The sequence below is a fragment of the Nerophis lumbriciformis genome, linkage group LG18 (assembly GCF_033978685.3).
Source record: "Nerophis lumbriciformis linkage group LG18, RoL_Nlum_v2.1, whole genome shotgun sequence".
NCBI lineage: Eukaryota > Metazoa > Chordata > Actinopteri > Syngnathiformes > Syngnathidae > Nerophis > Nerophis lumbriciformis.
The window spans coordinates 45,415,001-45,437,500 of record NC_084565.2 but is presented as its reverse complement, the minus strand read 5'-3'; the positions used below and the strand labels follow the sequence as shown (position 1 = coordinate 45,437,500).

Below are 22,500 nucleotides of genomic sequence, written 5' to 3'. Positions count from 1 at the left end.
CAGATGACAAAGGAGTCAGGGACCACAGAGGACAAAGGAGTCAGGGACCACAGATGACAAAGGAGTCAGGGACCACAGAGGACAAAGGAGTCAGGGACCACAGATGACAAAGGAGTCAGGGACCACAAAGGAGTCAGGGACCACAGATGACAAAGGAGTCAGGGACCACAAAGGAGTCAGGGACCACAGATGACAAAGGAGTCAGGGACCACAGATGACAAAGGAGTCAGGGACCACAGATGACAAAGGAGTCAGGGACCACAGATGACAAAGGAGTCAGGGACCACAAAGGAGTCAGGGGCCACAAATGACAAAGGAGTCAGGGACCACAGATGACAAAGGAGTCAGGGACCACAAAGGAGTCAGGGACCACAGATGACAAAGGAGTCAGGGACCACAGATGACAAAGGAGTAAGGGACCACAGATGACAAAGGAGTCAGGGACCACAGATGACAAAGGAGTCAGGGACCACAGATGACAAAGGAGTCAGGGACCACAGATGACAAAGGAGTCAGGGACCACAGATGACAAAGGAGTCAGGGACCACAAAGGAGTCAGGGACCACAGATGACAAAGGAGTCAGGGACCACAGATGACAAAGGAGTCAGGGACCACAGATGACAAAGGAGTCAGGGACCACAGATGACAAAGGAGTCAGGGACCACAGATGACAAAGGAGTCAGGGACCACAGATGACAAAGGAGTCAGGGACCACAAAGGAGTCAGGGACCACAGATGACAAAGGAGTCAGGGACCACAGATGACAAAGGAGTCAGGGACCACAGATGACAAAGGAGTCAGGGACCACAGATGACAAAGGAGTCAGGGACCACAGATGACAAAGGAGTCAGGGACCACAGATGACAAAGGAGTCAGGGACCACAGATGACAAAGGAGTCAGGGACCACAGATGACAAAGGAGTCAGGGACCACAGATGACAAAGGAGTCAGGGACCACAGATGACAAAGGAGTCAGGGACCACAGATGACAAAGGAGTCAGGGACCACAGATGACAAAGGAGTCAGGGACCACAGATGACAAAGGAGTCAGGGACCACAGATGACAAAGGAGTCAGGGACCACAGATGACAAAGGAGTCAGGGACCACAGATGACAAAGGAGTCAGGGACCACAGATGACAAAGGAGTCAGGGACCACAGATGACAAAGGAGTCAGGGACCACAGATGACAAAGGAGTCAGGGACCACAGATGACAAAGGAGTCAGGGACCACAGATGACAAAGGAGTCAGGGACCACAGATGACAAAGGAGTCAGGGACCACAGATGACAAAGGAGTCAGGGACCACAGATGACAAAGGAGTCAGGGACCACAAAGGAGTCAGGGACCACAGATGACAAAGGAGTCAGGGACCACAAAGGAGTCAGGGGCCACAAATGACAAAGGAGTCAGGGACCACAGATGACAAAGGAGTCAGGGACCACAGATGACAAAGGAGTCAGGGACCACAAAGGAGTCAGGGACCACAGATGACAAAGGAGTCAGGGACCACAGATGACAAAGGAGTCAGGGACCACAGATGACAAAGGAGTCAGGGACCACAGATGACAAAGGAGTCAGGGACCACAGAAGACAAAGGAGTCAGGGACCACAGATGACAAAGGAGTCAGGGACCACAGATGACAAAGGAGTCAGGGACCACAGATGACAAAGGAGTCAGGGACCACAGATGACAAAGGAGTCAGGGACCACAGATGGCCCCTGTGCCGCACTTTGGACAAGGCAGCTGTAGCAGCTAAGTGTTAATGTCCACTATAGTCTTGTCTTAGTGGTCAAATCAGATGTTCACCTGGCGGGGATGAATAGGGAAGTCCTTCTTTAGCTGCCATCTTGTTTCATCATATATTGCTGCCTTTAACCTGGCAATGTTTACTTTTGGATGCACTTTAAAGCAACAACAAATACTGACTTTGGAGCAATGTTCACGGACTCTAGCATTTGTCTCTCTGTTAGATGCAATGTTATTGATTTATGTCATCACTTGAAGGTACTTCTCCTTGTTGATGTCTCAAGAAGGGTAGAAATACAAGAACACACCCACACACACACACACACACACACACACACACACACACACACACACACACACACACACACACACACACACACGCGGGCTGGGATTCCAGCCTGTGGGCCGGATAAATAGATGTTCCCTCCCGAGATGAAGTGGGTCAGAACTTATTTCCGCAGAGCTTAAGGAGAAACACATGGTTGTGGTTTGCTCTGCAGACCCCCCCAAACACTAGACCCCCCCCCGCTGCCCCCTTCAGGCGTCGTCATGAAGACGGAGATCCAGGACAACATTTTATTAAACATCCTCCTGGGGGATGACGCCAATCACGGCCTCCGTACGGCGTCAGGTGTCAATCATCTGGACAAGCGACGACGTCACGTCGCGGCGTTGACCTCTGACCCGCCAAGGATGGCGTCCGAGCAGATGGCGGACATTAATGAGTTGTTGGCGTGAGGAGAGAGCGTGTGATCAGATAGCAGCAGAGTGCTTCCTTTGTTTACGGCGCCGCTCCAATAAAGACATTGGCCGTGTCCACAGAAAAAGTCACTTGTTCCAAAACGTGGCGTCCAATCATCGAGAGTCATGTGACCCTCCCCTCCTCACCATGAAGACAACAGCCATCTAGGGGGTGTCCTCGCCAGGTGAGCAGGTATATATTGCAGTCACATGACACCTTGGGGGGGGGGGGCTCTGTGCTGAGTCGTCAGCACTGCAAGGGTCAAGGGTCATGGAGCAGCGTGACGTCACCTGCCACTCAAACCTCACAACCCCGCCCCTCCAGTGAACATGCACAGGTCGAGGGTGGGACCATATCAATGATATCATTGTGATACGAGCATGTTCATGACACAACTTCACACACCCTCCCTAATGGCTAACATCCCTCCACAGTGCAAAGTCACTTCTAAGACCTAAGTATCATTATCACTGGAGGATAGCTAAACATAATCCACTGCACACGGTCCCGCTGTGGGAGGACATGCTAGCCGCTAAGCTAGGGATGTAAGAAGAGATGGGCCAACGATACCAAGTGTAGTATCAGCATATGGTCGATACTACAGTGGTTGGATTGATATTTCTTTATTGTCATAAAATATTTAGGCATTTTTTGTTGTTTCGTTTACAAACTCAGGGAAAACATTGAATGATATTGAACAATTTAAGTATCAGCATTAGTATGAGCGATACTGCCCTCGTAACTACTTGGTATTAATAATAATAATAATAGATTTTATTTGTAAAAGCACTTTACATTGAGCAAACAACCGCAAAGTGCTACAGTGCATTTAAAAAAAACAAAAACAACAACAACAAAAAATGCTAGAACCACAAATAGCTGCCCCCAACAAGCAAAATAAATAGTAAAACAATAAATAAAAACTAGAACAGCCTAATAGCTAGAACTAGCACACATATATCTAAAAAAGGCTTTTTAAGCCTTTTTTAAAAGCATCCACAGTCTGTGGTGCCCTCAGGTGGTCAGGGAGAGCGTTCCAGCAGAAATCGATATCAATGGGCTAAAACTAATATAAAGTATCAGAAGAATGAGTGATGGTTGTCTACTTGCAAGTGGAGACATAATGATGGCTTCCATTATCCTTGATCCAGCAAATGTGATACATATTGTTATGGCTGCGATACAGATTGGTTGGTTCTGATAACCAGTTGGGCCTTGACCTCCCTGACCTCTGAAGGTCAGCACATCCTATGGAACATTCCATCAAGTTGTGAAGCGCTCCACTACTATTAGTGGATGTAACCAGTCACACATCAACATCCAACATTCTTTCCATCCATCCAACTTCCACGCAGTCTGCCACTACCTCGCTAGTCTTGCAAGCTAGCTCAACCACAAACTAGTTAGAAACTAGTCAGTAACATCAGAACTAGATCAACCACAAACTAGTCAGAAACTAGTCAATAACGTGGGAACTAGTTCAACCAGAAACTAGTCAGAGACTAGTCAATAACGTGGGAACTAGCTCAACCTCAAACTAGTCAGAAATTAGTTAGTAGCATGGGAACTAGCTCAACCACAAACTAGTTACACACTAGTCAATAACATGGGAACTGGCTCAAACAGAAACTAGTCAACTATATTGGGAACTTGCTTTAAAAACTAGTCAGAAACTACTCAAACTAACTTGGGAACAAGCTGAACTAGAAACTAGTCAACTAACCTCAAAATAAGCTGAATGAAAAATGTGTTTGAAACGTCATCTAACTTGGGAACTAGCTAAATCAGAAACTATTTTGAGACTAGCCAACTAAATTGGTAACTAACAGAACGAGAAACTAGTCAACTAAATTGGTAACTAGCAGAACGAGAAACTAGTCAACTAAATTGGGAACTAGCTGAATCAGAAAGTACTTACAAACTAGTCAACTAACGTGGGAGCTAGCTGAATCAGAAACTACTTAAAAACTAGTCAACTCATTTGGGAACTAGCTGAACCAGAAAGTAGTTAGAGAATTGTTAGAACAGAGTCAACTAACCTGGAAACTAGCTGAATGAAAAATTTGTTTGAAACGTTGTCATCCAACTTGGGAACTGGCTAAATCAGAAACTATTTTGAGACTAGTCAACTAATTTGGGAACTAGCTGAATCAGAAACTACTTAGAAACTAGTCAACTAACTTGGGAGCTAGCTGGATCAGAAACTACTTAGAAACTGGTCAACTAACTTGGGAGCTAGCTGAATCAGAAACTACTTATAAGTCATTTCTATAGAAACTAGTCAACTAACTTGGGAGCTAGCTGAATCAGAAACTACTTAAAAACTAGTCAACTAACTTGGGAACTAGCTGAACTAGAAAGTAGTTAGAGAATAGTTAGAACAGAGTCAACTAACCTGGAAACTAGCTGAATGAAAAATGTGTTTGAAATGTTGTCATTAACTTGGGAACTGGCTAAATCAGAAACAATTTTGAGACTAGTCAACTACATTGGGAACTAGCAGAACCAGAAGCTAGTGAGAAACTAGTTAACTAATTTGGGAACCAACTGAATCAGAAACTGGTGAGAAACTAGTCAACTTATTTGGGAACTAGCTGAATCAGAAACTACTTCTAAACTAGTCAACCAACTTGGGAGCTAGCTGAGTCAGAAACTACTTAAAAACTACTCAACTCATTTGGGGACTAGCTGAACCAGAAAGTAGTTAGAACAGAGTCAACTAACCTGGAAACAAGCTGAACAAAAAACTAGTTAGAAATGAACCAATCAACTTGTGAGCTAACTAAATAGTGGTTGTCAAAGTGCAGCGCTAAGCACATTCCATCACATCACAAAGTGAGTTAACTAGTAACTAGGGTGCTAGTTATCTGAAAAGGTTGATTTGAAAGGTTTTCAAGACTGTGGAAGTAACCAATGGCGCAGGAGGTGGGCGGAGCCTCTGTGTGCAGGTGAAACTAGAGAGGAAGCTTTAATGAAGCAGATAGGATGACAAACTGTCGCCACGGAGACCAGGAGCACCACCGTGGTCTCACATGAGAGTGACCCCCCCTCCCCCGTGTGCGGGGGATTAAGCAGGGTGCCAGCTGTAGCGGGGGAGGGGGCGGGGGGGTGGTACATGATGCCACGGCCTCTTCAAGGTGACCCCTGCCAAAGCTGCCATGAACATCTGTACACCAACTCGCCTGGCCCGACCTGACCTGACCGCCATCAGGCATCAGCCATCAGGCAGGACCTGGACTTGGCCCAACCCCAGAGGGGGGAGTCATGGGAGGGGGGGGGACCACCTCCCCCTAACTTTCTATGTGCAGCGAATGATGCTAGTTAGCCCTCACAAGCTCTGTAAGCCCCGCCCAACATTGGCCCAGGTGACCCCAGCTACTCGTCCTCAACATCAGTATGGTGGTCTTGCTGGGAGACCCCCACTGGACAGTCAACATCAGTATGGTGGTCTTGCTGGGAGACCCCCACTGGACAGTCAACATCAGTATGGTGGTCTTCCACTGGACAGTCAACATCAGTATGGTGGTCTTCCACTGGACAGTCAACATCAGTATGGTGGTCTTGCTGGGAGACCCCCACTGGACAGTCAACATCAGTATGGTGGTCTTCCACTGGACAGTCAACATCAGTATGGTGGTCTTCCACTGGACAGTCAACATCAGTATGGTGGTCTTTCTGGGAGACCCCCACTGGACAGTCAACATCAGTATGGTGGTCTTCCACTGGACAGTCAACATCAGTATGGTGGTCTTGCTGGGAGACCCCCACTGGACAGTCAACATCAGTATGGTGGTCTTCCACTGGACAGTCAACATCAGTATGGTGGTCTTCCACTGGACAGTCAACATCAGTATGGTGGTCTTTCTGGGAGACCCCCACTGGACAGTCAACATCAGTATGGTGGTCTTCCACTGGACAGTCAACATCAGTATGGTGGTCTTGCTGGGAGACCCCCACTGGACAGTCAACATCAGTATGGTGGTCTTTCACTGGACAGTCAACATCAGTATGGTGGTCTTCCACTGGACAGTCAACATCAGTATGGTGGTCTTCCACTGGACAATCAATATCAGTATGGTGGTCTTGCTGGGAGACCCCCACTGGACAGTCAACATCAGTATGGTGGTCTTTCACTGGACAGTCAACATCAGTATGGTGGTCTTCCACTGGACAGTCAACATCAGTATGGTGGTCTTCCACTGGACAATCAACATCAGTATGGTGGTCTTGCTGGGAGACCCCCACTGGACAGACAACATCAGTATGGTGGTCTTCCACTGGACAGTCAACATCAGTATGGTGGTCTTGCTGGGAGACCCCCACTGGACAGTCAACATCAGTATGGTGGTCTTTCACTGGACAGTCAACATCAGTATGGTGGTCTTCCACTGGACAGTCAACATCAGTATGGTGGTCTTCCACTGGACAGTCAACATCAGTATGGTGGTCTTGCTGGGAGACCCCCACTGGACAGTCAACATCAGTATGGTGGTCTTTCACTGGACAGTCAACATCAGTATGGTGGTCTTCCACTGGACAGTCAACATCAGTATGGTGGTCTTGCTGGGAGACCCCCACTGGACAGTCAACATCAGTATGGTGGTCTTCCACTGGACAGTCAACATCAGTATGGTGGTCTTGCTGGGAGACCCCCACTGGACAGTCAACATCAGTATGGTGGTCTTCCACTGGACAGTCAACATCAGTATGGTGGTCTTGCTGGGAGACCCCCACTGGACAGTCAACATCAGTATGGTGGTCTTCCACTGGACAGTCAACATCAGTATGGTGGTCTTGCTGGGAGACCCCACTGGACAGTCAACATCAGTACGGTGGTCTTGCACTGGACAGTCAACATCAGTATGGTGGTCTTGCTGGGAGACCCCCACTGGACAGTCAACATCAGTATGGTGGTCTTTCACTGGACAGTCAACATCAGTATGGTGGTCTTCCACTGGACAGTCAACATCAGTATGGTGGTCTTCCACTGGACAGTCAACATCAGTATGGTGGTCTTGCTGGGAGACCCCCACTGGACAGTCAACATCAGTATGGTGGTCTTTCACTGGACAGTCAACATCAGTATGGTGGTCTTCCACTGGACAGTCAACATCAGTATGGTGGTCTTGCTGGGAGACCCCCACTGGACAGTCAACATCAGTATGGTGGTCTTCCACTGGACAGTCAACATCAGTATGGTGGTCTTGCTGGGAGACCCCCACTGGACAGTCAACATCAGTATGGTGGTCTTCCACTGGACAGTCAACATCAGTATGGTGGTCTTGCTGGGAGACCCCCACTGGACAGTCAACATCAGTATGGTGGTCTTCCACTGGACAGTCAACATCAGTATGGTGGTCTTGCTGGGAGACCCCACTGGACAGTCAACATCAGTACGGTGGTCTTGCACTGGACAGCTTGAAACAACATGCTAACTAGCCCTGTCATGCTAACTCTAATAAGTGAGTGGTTGGGGGGGGGGGGGGGGGGGGGGGTGGCGCCCACCTGGAGTGAGTACACGCTGCTATACTCTAACGGGCGGGGCGGAGGAGACTTTTGGCGTCATTATGCTATTGTTGTCCTTCCAAAAACAACAACAACAACAACAACAAGGCCTGAAGAACAACAGACAGCCATAGCCTAGTATTGAACTCTATTTGACAGTCGTAGCCTAGCTTAGCATTGAAGTATGCTTTATAATGGCAGCATATAGCTTAGCTTAGCATCGAAGTATGTTTTATAATGGCAGCACATAGCTTAGCTTAGCATCACGCTACCTATATTAGCATGTTGGTGACTCAGTGATTGCGAGCCACGCTCCGCTGGTGTTGGCCTCTTAAAAGAAGTAAAAGAATGAAGTGAGTCGTCACGGTTCCAAAGAAGAGCCAGAGGGAGGCATCATAGTTTGGGGTAGGGGGGCAGACTAGCATCATAGTTTGGGGTAGGGGGGCAGACTAGCATCATAGTTTGGGGTTGGGGGGAAGACTAGCATCATAGTTTGGGGTAGGGGGCAGACTAGCATCATAGTTTGGGGTTGGGGGGCAGACTAGCATCATAGTTTGGGGTAGGGGTCAGACTAGCATCATAGTTTGGGGTAGGGGGGCAGACTAGCATCATAGTTTGGGGTAGGGGGCAGACTAGCATCATAGTTTGGGGTATGGGGAAGACTAGCATCATAGTTTGGGGTAGGGGGCAGACTAGCATCATAGTTTGGGGTAGGGGGCAGGCTAGCATCATAGTTTGGGGTTGGGGGCAGACTAGCATCATAGTTTGGGGTAGGGGGCAGACTAGCATCATAGTTTGGGGTTGGGGGGCAGACTAGCATCATAGTTTGGGGTAGGGGGGCAGACTAGCATCATAGTTTGGGGTAGGGGGCAGACTAGCATCATAGTTTGGGGTAGGGGGGGCAGACTAGCATCATAGTTTGGGGTAGGGGGGCAGACTAGCATCATAGTTTGGGGTAGGGGGCAGACTAGCATCATAGTTTGGGGTAGTGGGGCAGACTAGCATCATAGTTTGGGGTTGGGGGGCAGACTAGCATCATAGTTTGGGGTTGGGGGGCAGACTAGCATCATAGTTTGGGGTAGGGGTCAGACTAGCATCATAGTTTGGGGTAGGGGGGCAGACTAGCATCATAGTTTGGGGTAGGGGGCAGACTAGCATCATAGTTTGGGGTATGGGGAAGACTAGCATCATAGTTTGGGGTAGGGGGCAGACTAGCATCATAGTTTGGGGTAGGGGGCAGGCTAGCATCATAGTTTGGGGTTGGGGGCAGACTAGCATCATAGTTTGGGGTAGGGGGCAGACTAGCATCATAGTTTGGGGTTGGGGGGCAGACTAGCATCATAGTTTGGGGTAGGGGGGCAGACTAGCATCATAGTTTGGGGTAGGGGGCAGACTAGCATCATAGTTTGGGGTAGGGGGGGCAGACTAGCATCATAGTTTGGGGTAGGGGGGCAGACTAGCATCATAGTTTGGGGTAGGGGGCAGACTAGCATCATAGTTTGGGGTAGTGGGGCAGACTAGCATCATAGTTTGGGGTTGGGGGGCAGACTAGCATCATAGTTTGGGGTAGGGGGGCAGACTAGCATCATAGTTTGGGGTAGGGGGGCAGACTAGCATCATAGTTTGGGGTAGGGGGGCAGACTAGCATCATAGTTTGGGGTAGGGGGGCAGACTAGCATCATAGTTTGGGGTAGGGGGCAGACTAGCATCATAGTTTGGGGTAGTGGGGCAGACTAGCATCATAGTTTGGGGTAGTGGGGCAGACTAGCATCATAGTTTGGGGTAGGGGGGCAGACTAGCATCATAGTTTGTGTTTGGGGGCAGCAGACAACTTAAGTCTTCCATTTCCTCCTCTAATCTTCCAAACATGACAACAACCTGCAGGATGAAGAGACTTCTGACAGGAAACTAGCCTTTTTTGGCTCCGCCCCCTTCACCAACAACCACTGACTTGACTTTGTTCAGGAAAGTCAGCTGACCAATCAGGTGATTCTTTTTGACACAAAGGCGGGGCCAAACGATGATTGACAGCTTAACTCGCACACACGCACGCACGCACGCACGCACGCACGCACACACACACACACACACACACACACACACACACACACACACACACACACACACACACACACACACACACACACACACACACACACACACACACATCGTCACAAGCCGATTACATTTCCTGCTGACATCAATCACAAATGAATGAATTAATTACAAATAATTCGCTCGCACTTTAATTCAGTGCTAGTGAATTAATTCATTTGTTGTAAAATAAGACTGAATGTAAATTAACGAGCATGTCAAAGTTGTTTATTTACCACACAAACTGTTTAAAAATAATGAATTTGAATAAATTAATTCACAAACTCTTTCGTTCCTTTTAAGTACAAATGAAGAATATATATTTTTTAATGTGTGCGAATTCAAAGAAATTAAATGTTTATGTTTTTATTGATGTCAAATCATGAAATACTTGACGGATTTTAATACTATATTCGTATTTGTTTCATCATTTATCATTTGTTGTTCATGTTAAGGTCCTCATATTAAAATTCATTTAAGTTTTTTTTTTTACCGAAATAAAATGTAGTGAATCCCTCCATCCATCCATTTACTACCGCTTGTCCGAATCTAAATAATGTAATTCAGCAAAATACAACATTGAAATACCTCTTTTTGGTCTGCTTAAAATAATAAAATAAACAATGTGTGTAACGAAAATAATGATCATACATTAAACGTCAGATAAGAATAATATAACAGTTTCTAATAACATTTGATGTCATAATTCACGGAAATGAATATAAATAAATATAGACTTGATTAATCCCGTATAAAAACGTCACGTTTATGCTTATTAAAATCCACCTCGTATTATGATTTTAACGAGCAAATAAAAACGGATGATGATTTGGAAAGAATATTCTGGGATTGTTAAATATATGATGTGAATAAAAAGCAACACATTTAAAGGAAGACAATATTATAATTGTTAAATATATAATGTGAATAAAAAGCAACATATTTATTATAATTGTTAAATATATAATGTGAATAAAAAGCAACACATTTAAAGGAAGACAATATTATAATTGTTAAATATATAATGTGAATAAGAAGCAACATATATAAAGGAAGACAATATTATGATTGTTAAATATATAATGTGAATAAAAAGCAACATATTTATTATAATTGTTAAATATATAATGTGAATAAAAAGCAACACATATAAAGGAAGACAATATTATGATTGTTAAATATATAATGTGAATAAAAAGCAACACATTTAAAGGAAGACAATATTATGATTGTTAAATATATAATGTGAATAAAAAGCAACACATTTAAAGGAAGACAATATTATGATTGTTAAATATATGATGTTAAAAAGCAACACATTTATTATGATTGTTAAATATATGATGTTAAAAAGCAACACGGCGGCACTTTCACGCGTCTTTACTCAACTTTTAGCGCAAGTTGGGAAGAAAAGCAAACGGACAAACATTTAGTAAAAAGCACTAAATAGCGAGGTTGAGAGTGGACTCAGCATCCAGCATTATTGAGTAAAAAGGTTGCGAGTGGACTCACGTACCATCCACCAGGTCCTGGCCGAGATGTCGTAGCACAGCTGCCATTTGATGGAACCTTCTGCGCCTTTTCCCGCCATGGCCAAGTCAGTCAGCTTCATGTGGTGCGCGCGCTCGGCGGAAGTCACACACACCTGATTGACACGTCCGCTCCACAACAAACTAACACAACTACACAACAACTACAAGAGGAGGAGATCGAGCTGCTCTGCAAGGTGAGCACCCACCCCTTAATAACGCCCCCCAAACACACACACACACACACACACACACACACACACACACACACACACACACACACACACACACACACGCAGACCAAAAATTAAAAAAAATCGACTGTATTTTTGGAGAAATAATTTGAGACAATTTAGTGTAGAGTTGTGTTGACATTAAAATAAAATAAAACACAAACAAAAGAAAACAAAAAATATAACCAGACTTAAGAATTAAAAGATCAAATATCTACTTTATAATCACTAATGTTTACAGTAGCGATCACGTGATGTATAGCTGATACTGTGCTAACAATAATATCGTCAATATTCATTTCCAACATAATACTGCATCTTTCACAAATACAAACATGAAGCTGATAAAAATGACAGTTAACTCCTGCAATTAATCACCACAAAAATGATGGACTCAATCATGTATATACAGAATATACAATATGTAATGTATATACAATATATACATAATATACAATATATACAGAATATACAGTATATACAATATATACAATATATATATATATAGAATATACAGAATATACAATATATACAGTATATACAATATGTACAGTATATACAATATATATATAGAATATACAATACATGCAGTACATGCATGATTAATTAGAATTGAATTTGAGCCCACATGCTCCTTCCCAGCAGGCACATGACGTTGATACAAGGTTGATTAAACGCACGTGTCCTTTAGAAGTGACTGTCAAACAACGTTGCTAAATAGTTTGCAAATAGAGACCACGTTGTTGGATCCACGTTGTTGGTTGGGAAATGACCGTAATGCAACGGTCAAATCAACGTCACAACCTGACTGATTGAATAAACGTTGTAAAAAGTATGTTGTGTCAACGTTATGTTTGTGTTGTAGAATATTGCTTGTGAAATGACCAAATCAACGTCTGTATAGCACTTTGACATTTGAACAAAGGTCAAGTGAATTATATATATATATCATTATAAATGTTTTTATTATTTGTGTTGTAGAAAATTGGTTGGGAAGTGACCATAATTCAACGTCACAACCCGACATTGAATAAACGTCGTCAAAAAGCACACGTTGTTTCAACGTTAGGTTTGAGTTGCTCAACGTCAGGAGCTCATTCAGCAAGTTGTCAACGTTGTTTCAATGTTCAGCTCACCTGTGCAAGGTTGTGATACGGTCAGTGGTCAGGTGGATGCATGCAAAGATGAGTGAGGAGACATTTCACTTCCAAACAAAGAAAGAAAGAAAGAAAGAAATTCACTTCACATCCCAGGAAACCTTGGCCAAATCATTGTGATGCATTCAAGGAGCCTAAAACATCTGAGCAGTGATTTTCTTTCTGATGCGATACGGAGTTAACATTGATAGCTCATGTGTCTGGCAAAATATCAAAAGTAGTGCATTCCACATGATATCAAATGACAGTTATCTTATTTATGTCTTCAAGCAGCCCACACTCTCAAACACTGGCCGTCAAAAGTGAGTAAAAGCCAGTAAATGACAGAGTTGATGAGAGTAGAAAACACAAAGTATTCCTGCCAAGCAACAAACAGCAGATAAGCTAAATGACCACGGTGATAACACCTACAAAATCATGTTCAATTTGCAAATAGTTTAATGTGTCAAGCATGCAAATACTCTAAAATGTATGCTATTATTCTGTCTAATTTAAAGATTTAAATGTGTAGCATGTTTTAGGGCTTTGTGCTAAAGTGCTAGCCTAGTTCACTTTTAGCTAACATGTTTTCTTGTATTTTTGTGGCAAGTGCTTTCAGACATGGACGGCTTTTCAAGGCATTTAAGGCTCCTTTTTGATAGCTCACGTGAAGGAAGGCCATGTTGTGTGTTGTCCAGTGAAAGGTTGTACAAATACTTTCAAGTTAAAATCCTTACACACACAAGATACAGTGGAGCAGTGGTTAGCGCTCTTGCCTCACAGTTCCATTCCCCAGGTGTGTGGAGTTTGAATGTTCTCCCCGGGACTGCGTGGGTTCTACTCAGGCTTCCTCTCACCTCCAAAGACATGCACCTGGGCATAGGCCCCTCCCACCTTCAAAGACATGCACCTGGGGATAAACCCATGGTGTTTCATTTTGACGAATTGACCCTGTGTTCCTGGTGTTGATACAGTATCCATATTTGGATTTGACAATCCATATTGGAGCATATCGGCGATATCAATATTTCAGTATCGATACGCACTAATTCTGACAATAAAATGTAATTTGTGTCAAAATATGGGGGTCTTTTTAAGTTAATTTAAACTAGGCAAACAAGTCATAACCTGTGATTAATCATGATTCATCCAAATTCAAAAGTCTCATCAATCTGATTTAAAAATATATATATAATTTGACAGCACTAATTAAAATACAAAACAATATTTAAATGAGTCATGTTACTATTTGTGAACGTTCATGTTGTTGTTTGCAGTATTATTTATTAAGTATTAAAGAGTTTGCAGTATTATTTATAAAGTATTAAAGAGTTTGCAGTAATATTTTTAAAGTATTAAAGAGTTTGCAGTATTATTTATAAAGTATTAAAGAGTTTGCAGTAATATTTATAAAGTATTAAAGAGGCCTTATTATGCAAAAGCAACTATTTATTGTGTGAATGTTCCAAACTTTCCACATTTTTCATCCCATTCAAAGCGTTCCAACTTCAAACTGTTCAGCCTATTCGGGAATTGCAGGCTTTCCCCTGACAAATTCCAAAAATTCCCAGATTTCCCAGAATTCCTGGTTTTGCGGGACATTTTTCCCATTCAAATTGAATTGGCCATTTTTTCAAACTTCCACCATTTCCACATGTTTCAAGCTAATCAAACTCTTCCACCTTCAACACATTCCACCATCCTGGACTTTCAAACTAGCTTTTTTTCAAGTCAACATTTTTTTCCCCAGGAATTCCCGTTTTTTTCAAACCCATTTTTTCCACCCTTTTTTCTGGCGACTACTCCTTCCACATTTTCCAGCGCATTTCAAGCGTTCCACCGTCAAAACATTCCTCTTAATCACCACAAAAAAACTAAGTTGTTTTTTTTTTAATGGAAAAATTCCCGGTTTACCCAAAATTCCAGGAATTCCTTAATACCAACACCAGCCATTTCGACTCATTCAAGTCTTTTAGCATTTTTTAAAAAAATTCCCGCTTTTCCCGAATTTCCATGAAATTCCCATTGAAATGAATGGGACATTGTTCCACAATTTCCACATTTTTCAAGCGATTCAAAGCATTCCACTTTCAACATATTCCACTCATCCTGGAAATTAAAACTATCAAGTTACAAAAATATTCCAGGAATTCCCAGAATTCCCGTTTTTTTTAAAACACCTTTCCCCCCCCCTTTTTCTGGCGACTACTCCTTCCACATTTTTCAGCGCATTTCAAGCGTTCCACCGTCAAAACATTCCTCTTAAGCACCACAAAAAAACTAAGTTGTTTTTTTTTAATGGAAAAATTCCCGGTTTACCTGAAATTCCAGGAATTCCTTAATACCATTTCGCAATTCTTCAACATTTCTCGACTGATTTGAACAATTCCAACACCAACCATTTCGACTCATTCAAGTTTTTTTCAGCATTTAAAAAAAAAATTCCCGCTTTTCCCGAATTCCCATGAAATTCCCATTGAAATGAATGGGACATTGTTCCACAATTCCCACATTTTTCAAGCGATTCAAAGCCTTCCACTTTCAACATATTCCACTCATCCTGGAAATTCAAACTATCAAGTTAAAAAAATATTCCAGGAATTTCCAGAATTCCCGTTTTTTTTAAAACACCTTTTTCCCCCCCCTTTTTCTGGCGACTACTCCTTCCAGATTTTTCAGCGCATTTCAAGCGTTCCACCGTCAAAACATTCCTCTTAAGCACGACAAAAAACAAAGTTGTTTTTTGAAATGAAAAAAATTCCCAGTTTTCCCAAAATTCCAGGAATTCCTTAATACCATTTCTTCAACATTTCTCCACCGATTTGAAAAATTCCAACACCAACCATTTCGACTCGATCAGAACATTCAAGTCTTTTACATTTTAAAAAACAATTGCCCACTTTTCCCGAATTCCCAAATTTCCATGAAATTCCCATTGAAATGAATGGGACATTGTTCCACAATTCCCACATTTTTCAAGCGATTTCAACATATTCCACTCATCCTGGAAATTCAAACTATCAAGTTAAAAAAATATTCCAGGAATTTCCAGAATTCCCGTTTTTTTAAAACACCTTTTTTCCCCCCTTTTTCTGGCGACTACTCCTTCCAGATTTTTCAGCGCATTTCAAGCGTTCCACCGTCAAAACATTCCTCTTAAGCACGACAAAAAACAAAGTTGTTTTTTGAAATGAAAAAAATTCCCAGTTTTCCCAAAATTCCAGGAATTCCTTAATACCATTTCTTCAACATTTCTCCACCGATTTGAAAAATTCCATCACCAACCATTTCGACTCGTTCAGAACATTCAAGTCTTTTACATTTTAAAAAACAATTGCCCACTTTTCCCGAATTCCCAAATTTCCATGAAATTCCCATTGAAATGAATGGGACATTGTTCCACAATTCCCACATTTTTCAAGCGATTCAAAGCATTCCACTTTCAACATATTCCACTCATCCTGGAAATTCAAACTATCAAGTTACAAAAATATTCCAGGAATTTCCAGAATTCCCGTTTTTTTTAAAACACCTTTTCCCCCCCCTTTTTCTGGCGACTACTCCTTCCAGATTTTTCAGCGCATTTCAAGCGTTCCACCGTCAAAACATTCCTCTTAAGCACGACAAAAAACAAAGTTGTTTTTTGAAATGAAAACAATTCCCAGTTTTCCCAAAATTCCAGGAATTCCTTAATACCATTTCTCAATTCTTCAACATTTCTCGACTGATTTGAGCAATTCCAACACCAACCATTTTGACTCATTCAAGTTTTTTTCAGCATTTTTAAAAAAATTCCCGCTTTTCCCGAATTCCCATGAAATTCCCATTGAAATGAATGGGACATTGTTCCACAATTCCCACATTTTTCAAGCGATTCAAAGCCTTCCACTTTCAACATATTCCACTCATCCTGGAAATTCAAACTATCAAGTTACAAAAATATTCCAGGAAATCCCAGAATTCCTGTTTTTTTAAACACCTTTCCCCCCCTTTTTCTGGCGACTACTCCTTCCACATTTTTCATCTCATTTCAAGCGTTCCACCGTCAAAACATTCCTCTTAAGCACGACAAAAAACAAAGTTGTTTTTTGAAATGAAAACAATTCCCAGTTTTCCCAAAATTCCAGGAATTCCTTAATACCATTTCTTCAACATTTCTCCACCGATTTGAAAAATTCCAACACCAACCATTTCGACTCGTTCAGAACATTCAAGTCTTTTACATTTTAAAAAACAATTGCCCGCTTTTCCCGAATTCCCAAATTTCCATGAAATTCCCATTGAAATGAATGGGACATTGTTCCACAATTCCATCATTTTTCAAGCGATTCAAAGCATTCCACTTTCAACATATTCCACTCATCCTGGAAATTCAAACTATCAAGTTAAAAAAATATTCCAGGAATTTCCAGAATTCCCGTTTTTTTTAAAACACCTTTTCCCCCCCTTTTTCTGGCAACTACTCCTTCCAGATTTTTCAGCGCATTTCAAACGTTCCACCGTCAAAACATTCCTCTTAAGCACGACAAAAAACAAAGTTGTTTTTTGAAATGAAAAAAATTCCCAGTTTTCCCCAAATTCCAGGAATTCCTTAATACCATTTCTTCAACATTTCTCCACCGATTTGAAAAATTCCAACACCAACCATTTCGACTCGTTCAGAACATTCAAGTCTTTTACATTTTAAAAAACAATTGCCCACTTTTCCCGAATTCCCAAATTTCCATGAAATTCCCATTGAAATGAATGGGACATTGTTCCACAATTCCCACATTTTTCAAGCGATTCAAAGCATTCCACTTTCAACATATTCCACTCGTCCTGGAAATTCAAACTATCAAGTTAAAAAAATATTCCAGGAATTCCCGTTTTTTTAAAACACCTTTCCCCCCCCCTTTTTCTGGCGACTACTCCTTCCACATTTTTCAGCGCATTTCAAGCGTTCTACCATCAAAACATTCCTCTTAATCACCACAAAAAAACTAAGTTGTTTTTTTTAAATGGAAAAATTCCCGGTTTACCTGAAATTCCAGGAATTCCTTACTACCATTTCGCAATTCTTCAACATTTCTCCACTGATTTGAGCAATTCCAACACCAACCATTTCGACTCATTCAATTTTTTTTAAGCATTTAAAAAAAAAATCCCGCTTTTCCCGAATTCCCATGAAATTCCCATTGAAATGAATGGGACATTGTTCCACAATTCCCACATTTTTCAAGTGATTCAAAGCCTTCCACTTTCAACATATTCCACTCATCCTGGAAATTCAAACTATCAAGTTACAAAAATATTCCAGGAAATCCCAGAATTCCCGTTTTTTTTAAACACCTTTCCCCCCCTTTTTCTGGCGACTACTCCTTCCACATTTTTCAGTGCATTTCAAGCGTTCCACCGTCAAAACATTCCTCTTAAGCACGACAAAAAACAAAGTTGTTTTTTGAAATGAAAAAAATTCCCAGTTTTCCCAAAATTCCAGGAATTCCTTAATACCATTTCTTCAACATTTCTCCACCGATTTGAAAAATTCCAACACCAACCATTTCGACTCGATCAGAACATTCAAGTCTTTTACATTTTCAAAAACAAATTCCCGCTTTTCCTGAATTCCCAAATTTCCATGAAATTCCCATTGAAATGAATGGGACATTGTTCCACAATTCCCACATTTTTCAAGCGATTCAAAGCATTCCACTTTCAACATATTCCACTCATCCTGGAATTTCAAACTATCAAGTTAAAAAAATATTCCAGGAATTCCCAGAATTCCCGTTTTTTTAAAAACACCTTTTTCCCCCCCTTTTTCTGGCGACTACTCCTTCCACATTTTTCAGCGCATTTCAAGCGTTCCACCGTCAAAACATTCCTCTTAAGCACGACAAAAAACAAAGTTGTTTTTTGAAATGAAAACAATTCCCAGTTTTCCCAAAATTCCAGGAATTCCTTAATACCATTTCTTCAACATTTCTCCACCGATTTGAAAAATTCCAACACCAACCATTTCGACTCGTTCAGAACATTCAAGTCTTTTACATTTTAAAAAACAATTGCCCACTTTTCCCGAATTCCCAAATTTCCATGAAATTCCTATTGAAATGAATGGGACATTGTTCCACAATTCCCACATTTTTCAAGCGATTCAAAGCATTCCACTTTCAACATATTCCACTCATCCTGGAAATTCAAACTATCAAGTTAAAAAAATATTCCAGGAATTTCCAGAATTCCCGTTTTTTTTTAAAACACCTTTTTCCCACCCTTTTTCTGGCGACTACTCCTTCCAGATTTTTCAGCGCATTTCAAGCGTTCCACCGTCAAAACATTCCTCTTAAGCACGACAAAAAACAAAGTTGTTTTTTGAAATGAAAAAAATTCCCAGTTTCCCCAAAATTCCAGGAATTCCTTAATACCATTTCTTCAACATTTCTCCACCGATTTGAAAAATTCCAACACCAACCATTTCGACTCGTTCAGAACATTCAAGTCTTTTACATTTTAAAAAACAAATTCCCACTTTTCCCGAATTCCCAAATTTCCATGAAATTCCCATTGAAATGAATGGGACATTGTTCCACAATTCCCACATTTTTCAAGCGATTTCAACATATTCCACTCATCCTGGAAATTAAACTATCAAGTTAAAAAAATATTCCAGGAATTTCCAGAATTCCCGTTTTTTTAAAACACCTTTTTCCCCCCTTTTTCTGGCGACTACTCCTTCCACATTTTTCAGCGCATTTCAAGCGTTCCACCGTCAAAACATTCCTCTTAAGCACGACAAAAAACTAAGTTGTTTTTTTGAAATGAAAACAATTCCCAGTTTTCCCCAAATTCCAGGAATTCCTTAATACCATTTCTCAATTCTTCAACATTTCTCAACTGATTTGAGCAATTCCAACACCAACCATTTCGACTCATTCAAGTTTTTTTCAGCATTTTAAAAAAAATTCCCGCTTTTCCCGAATTCCCATGAAATTCCCATTGAAATGAATGGGACATTGTTCCACAATTCCCACATTTTTCAAGCGATTCAAAGCCTTCCACTTTCAACATATTCCACTCATCCTGGAAATTCAAACTATCAAGTTACAAAAATATTCCAGGAAATCCCAGAATTCCTGTTTTTTTTAAACACCTTTCCCCCCCTTTTTCTGGCGACTACTCCTTCCAGATTTTTCATCTCATTTCAAGCGTTCCACCGTCAAAACATTCCTCTTAAGCACAACAAAAAACAAAGTTGTTTTTTGAAATGAAAACAATTCCCAGTTTTCCCAAAATTCCAGGAATTCCTTAATACCATTTCTTCAACATTTCTCCACCGATTTGAAAAATTCCAACACCAACCATTTCGACTCGTTCAGAACATTCAAGTCTTTTACATTTTAAAAAACAATTGCCCACTTTTCCCGAATTCCCAAATTTCTGTGAAATTCCCATTGAAATGAATGGGACATTGTTCCACAATTCCATCATTTTTCAAGCGATTCAAAGCCTTCCACTTTCAACATATTCCACTCATCCTGGAAATCCAAACTATCAAGTTAAAAAAATATTCCAGGAATTCCCGTTTTTTTAAAACACCTTTTTTCCCCCTTTTTCTGGCGACTACTCCTTCCACATTTTTCAGCACATTTCAAGCGTTCCACCGTCAAAACATTCCTCTTAATCACCACAAAAAAACTAAGTTGTTTTTTTTAAATGGAAAAATTCCCGGTTTACCTGAAATTCCAGGAATTCCTTAATACCCTTTCTCAATTCTTCAACATTTCTCGACTGATTTGAACAATTCCAACACCAGCCATTTCGATTCATTCAAGTCTTTTAGCATTTTTTTTTTTTAATTCCCGCTTTTCCCGAATTTCCATGAAATTCCTATTGAAATGAATGGGACATTGTTCCACAATTCCCACATTTTTCAAGCGATTCAAAGCATTCCACTTTCAACATATTCCACTCATCCTGGAAATTCAAACTATCAAGTTAAAAAAATATTCCAGGAATTCCCGTTTTTTTTAAACACCTTTTTTCCCCCCTTTTTCTGGCGACTACTCCTTCCACATTTTTCAGCGCATTTCAAGCGTTCTACCATCAAAACATTCCTCTTAATCACCACAAAAAAACTAAGTTGTTCTTTTTAAATGGAAAAATTCCCGGTTTACCCGAAATTCCAGGAATTCCTCACTACCATTTCTCAATTCTTCAACATTTCTCAACTGATTTGAAAAATTCCAACACCAACCATTTCGACTCATTCAAGTCTTTTAGCATTTTTTTTTTTTTTTAATTCCCGCTTTTCCCGAATTTCCATGAAATTCCCATTGAAATGAATGGGACATTGTTCCACAATTCCCACATTTTTCAAGCGATTCAAAGCATTCCACTTTCAACATATTCCACTCGTCCTGGAAATTCAAACTATCAAGTTAAAAAAATATTCCAGGAATTCCCAGAATTCCCGTTTTTTTTAAAACACCTTTTTCCCCCCTTTTTCTGGCGACTACTCCTTCCACATTCATCTCACTTCAAGCGTTCCACCGTCAAAACATTCCTCCTAAGCACGACAAAAAACAAAGTTGTTTTTTGAAATGAAAAAAATTCCCAGTTTTCCCAAAATTCCAGGAATTCCTTAATACCATTTCTTCAACATTTCTCCACCGATTTGAAAAATTCCAACACCAACCATTTCGACTTGTTCAGGACATTCAAGTCTTTTACATTTTAAAAAACAAATTCCCGCTTTTCCCGAATTCCCATGAAATTCCCATTGAAATGAATGGGACATTTTTCAAAGTTCCACAATTCCATCATTTTCCATCCAATTCACACCATTCCAACTACAAAACATTTAGCCAAATTCTGCTTTTCCTGGAAATTCAAACATTTCAACTATTCTTCCATTCCTGTCTGCATTTCACTTCAACTTCAGCATTGGAGCATTCACACCATTCCCAGCATTCCTCCAGGAATGTTGCTGTGGTGTATCTGGGATTTGCATAAATCCCGAAAATGTGAAATCAAATATATTTATAAAACAATCTTGACTTCTGTCATACTTCCTCCTTTGGAAATTGCCCAATTTGTGAGGTTTTTCCTTTTCCCCAGGTGTGACGCCACTCAATTATGCATACATGGAAGAGATTTACCCAAAGTGCTTTGCGAGCGCGTCCGCCATTGTCGTCAACAACTTCTTTCTTTTTCTCCATCCCCTTGTTGCGGGGCAGACTGGCTCGTACATGCACATGCATCCTCCGCTGTTTACAAAGTAGCGCACAATTGGAACTTCTATCTGTCGCTAGACTCGCCATTGAAGCGCTCCAAAGTGGAGGCACGTAGATAAAACATCATTTATGCAAGACTGGGAGCAAATAAAGAACAGGAAGACCACAAGGAAGTCTTTGGAAAATCATCATGTGACCCCTGTAATGGTCACATGACCACCAGCAGGGGACAGCATGCCGCTAGGAAGATGCTAACTTCCCTAGCGCAGTTAGCGTCGACAGTTAGCTTAGCA

The 22,500-nt window shown here is 41.3% G+C and overlaps 1 protein-coding gene across 3 annotated transcripts in view; it reads right to left on the bottom strand.

Moving 5' to 3' along the window:
• nfia (nuclear factor I/A) overlaps window positions 1–11,744 on the bottom strand; it is a 123,900-nt gene extending 112,156 nt beyond the window's left edge. For all 3 annotated transcript variants that reach the window (XM_072915135.1, XM_072915136.1, XM_072915137.1), the window contains exon 1: window positions 11,608–11,744. In XM_072915135.1, coding sequence (XP_072771236.1) covers window positions 11,608–11,703 — 96 coding nt within the window. In that variant the 5' untranslated portion in view covers window positions 11,704–11,744. The remainder of the gene's footprint in view (window positions 1–11,607) is intronic.
• Between the last annotated feature and the right edge of the window lie 10,756 nt (window positions 11,745–22,500).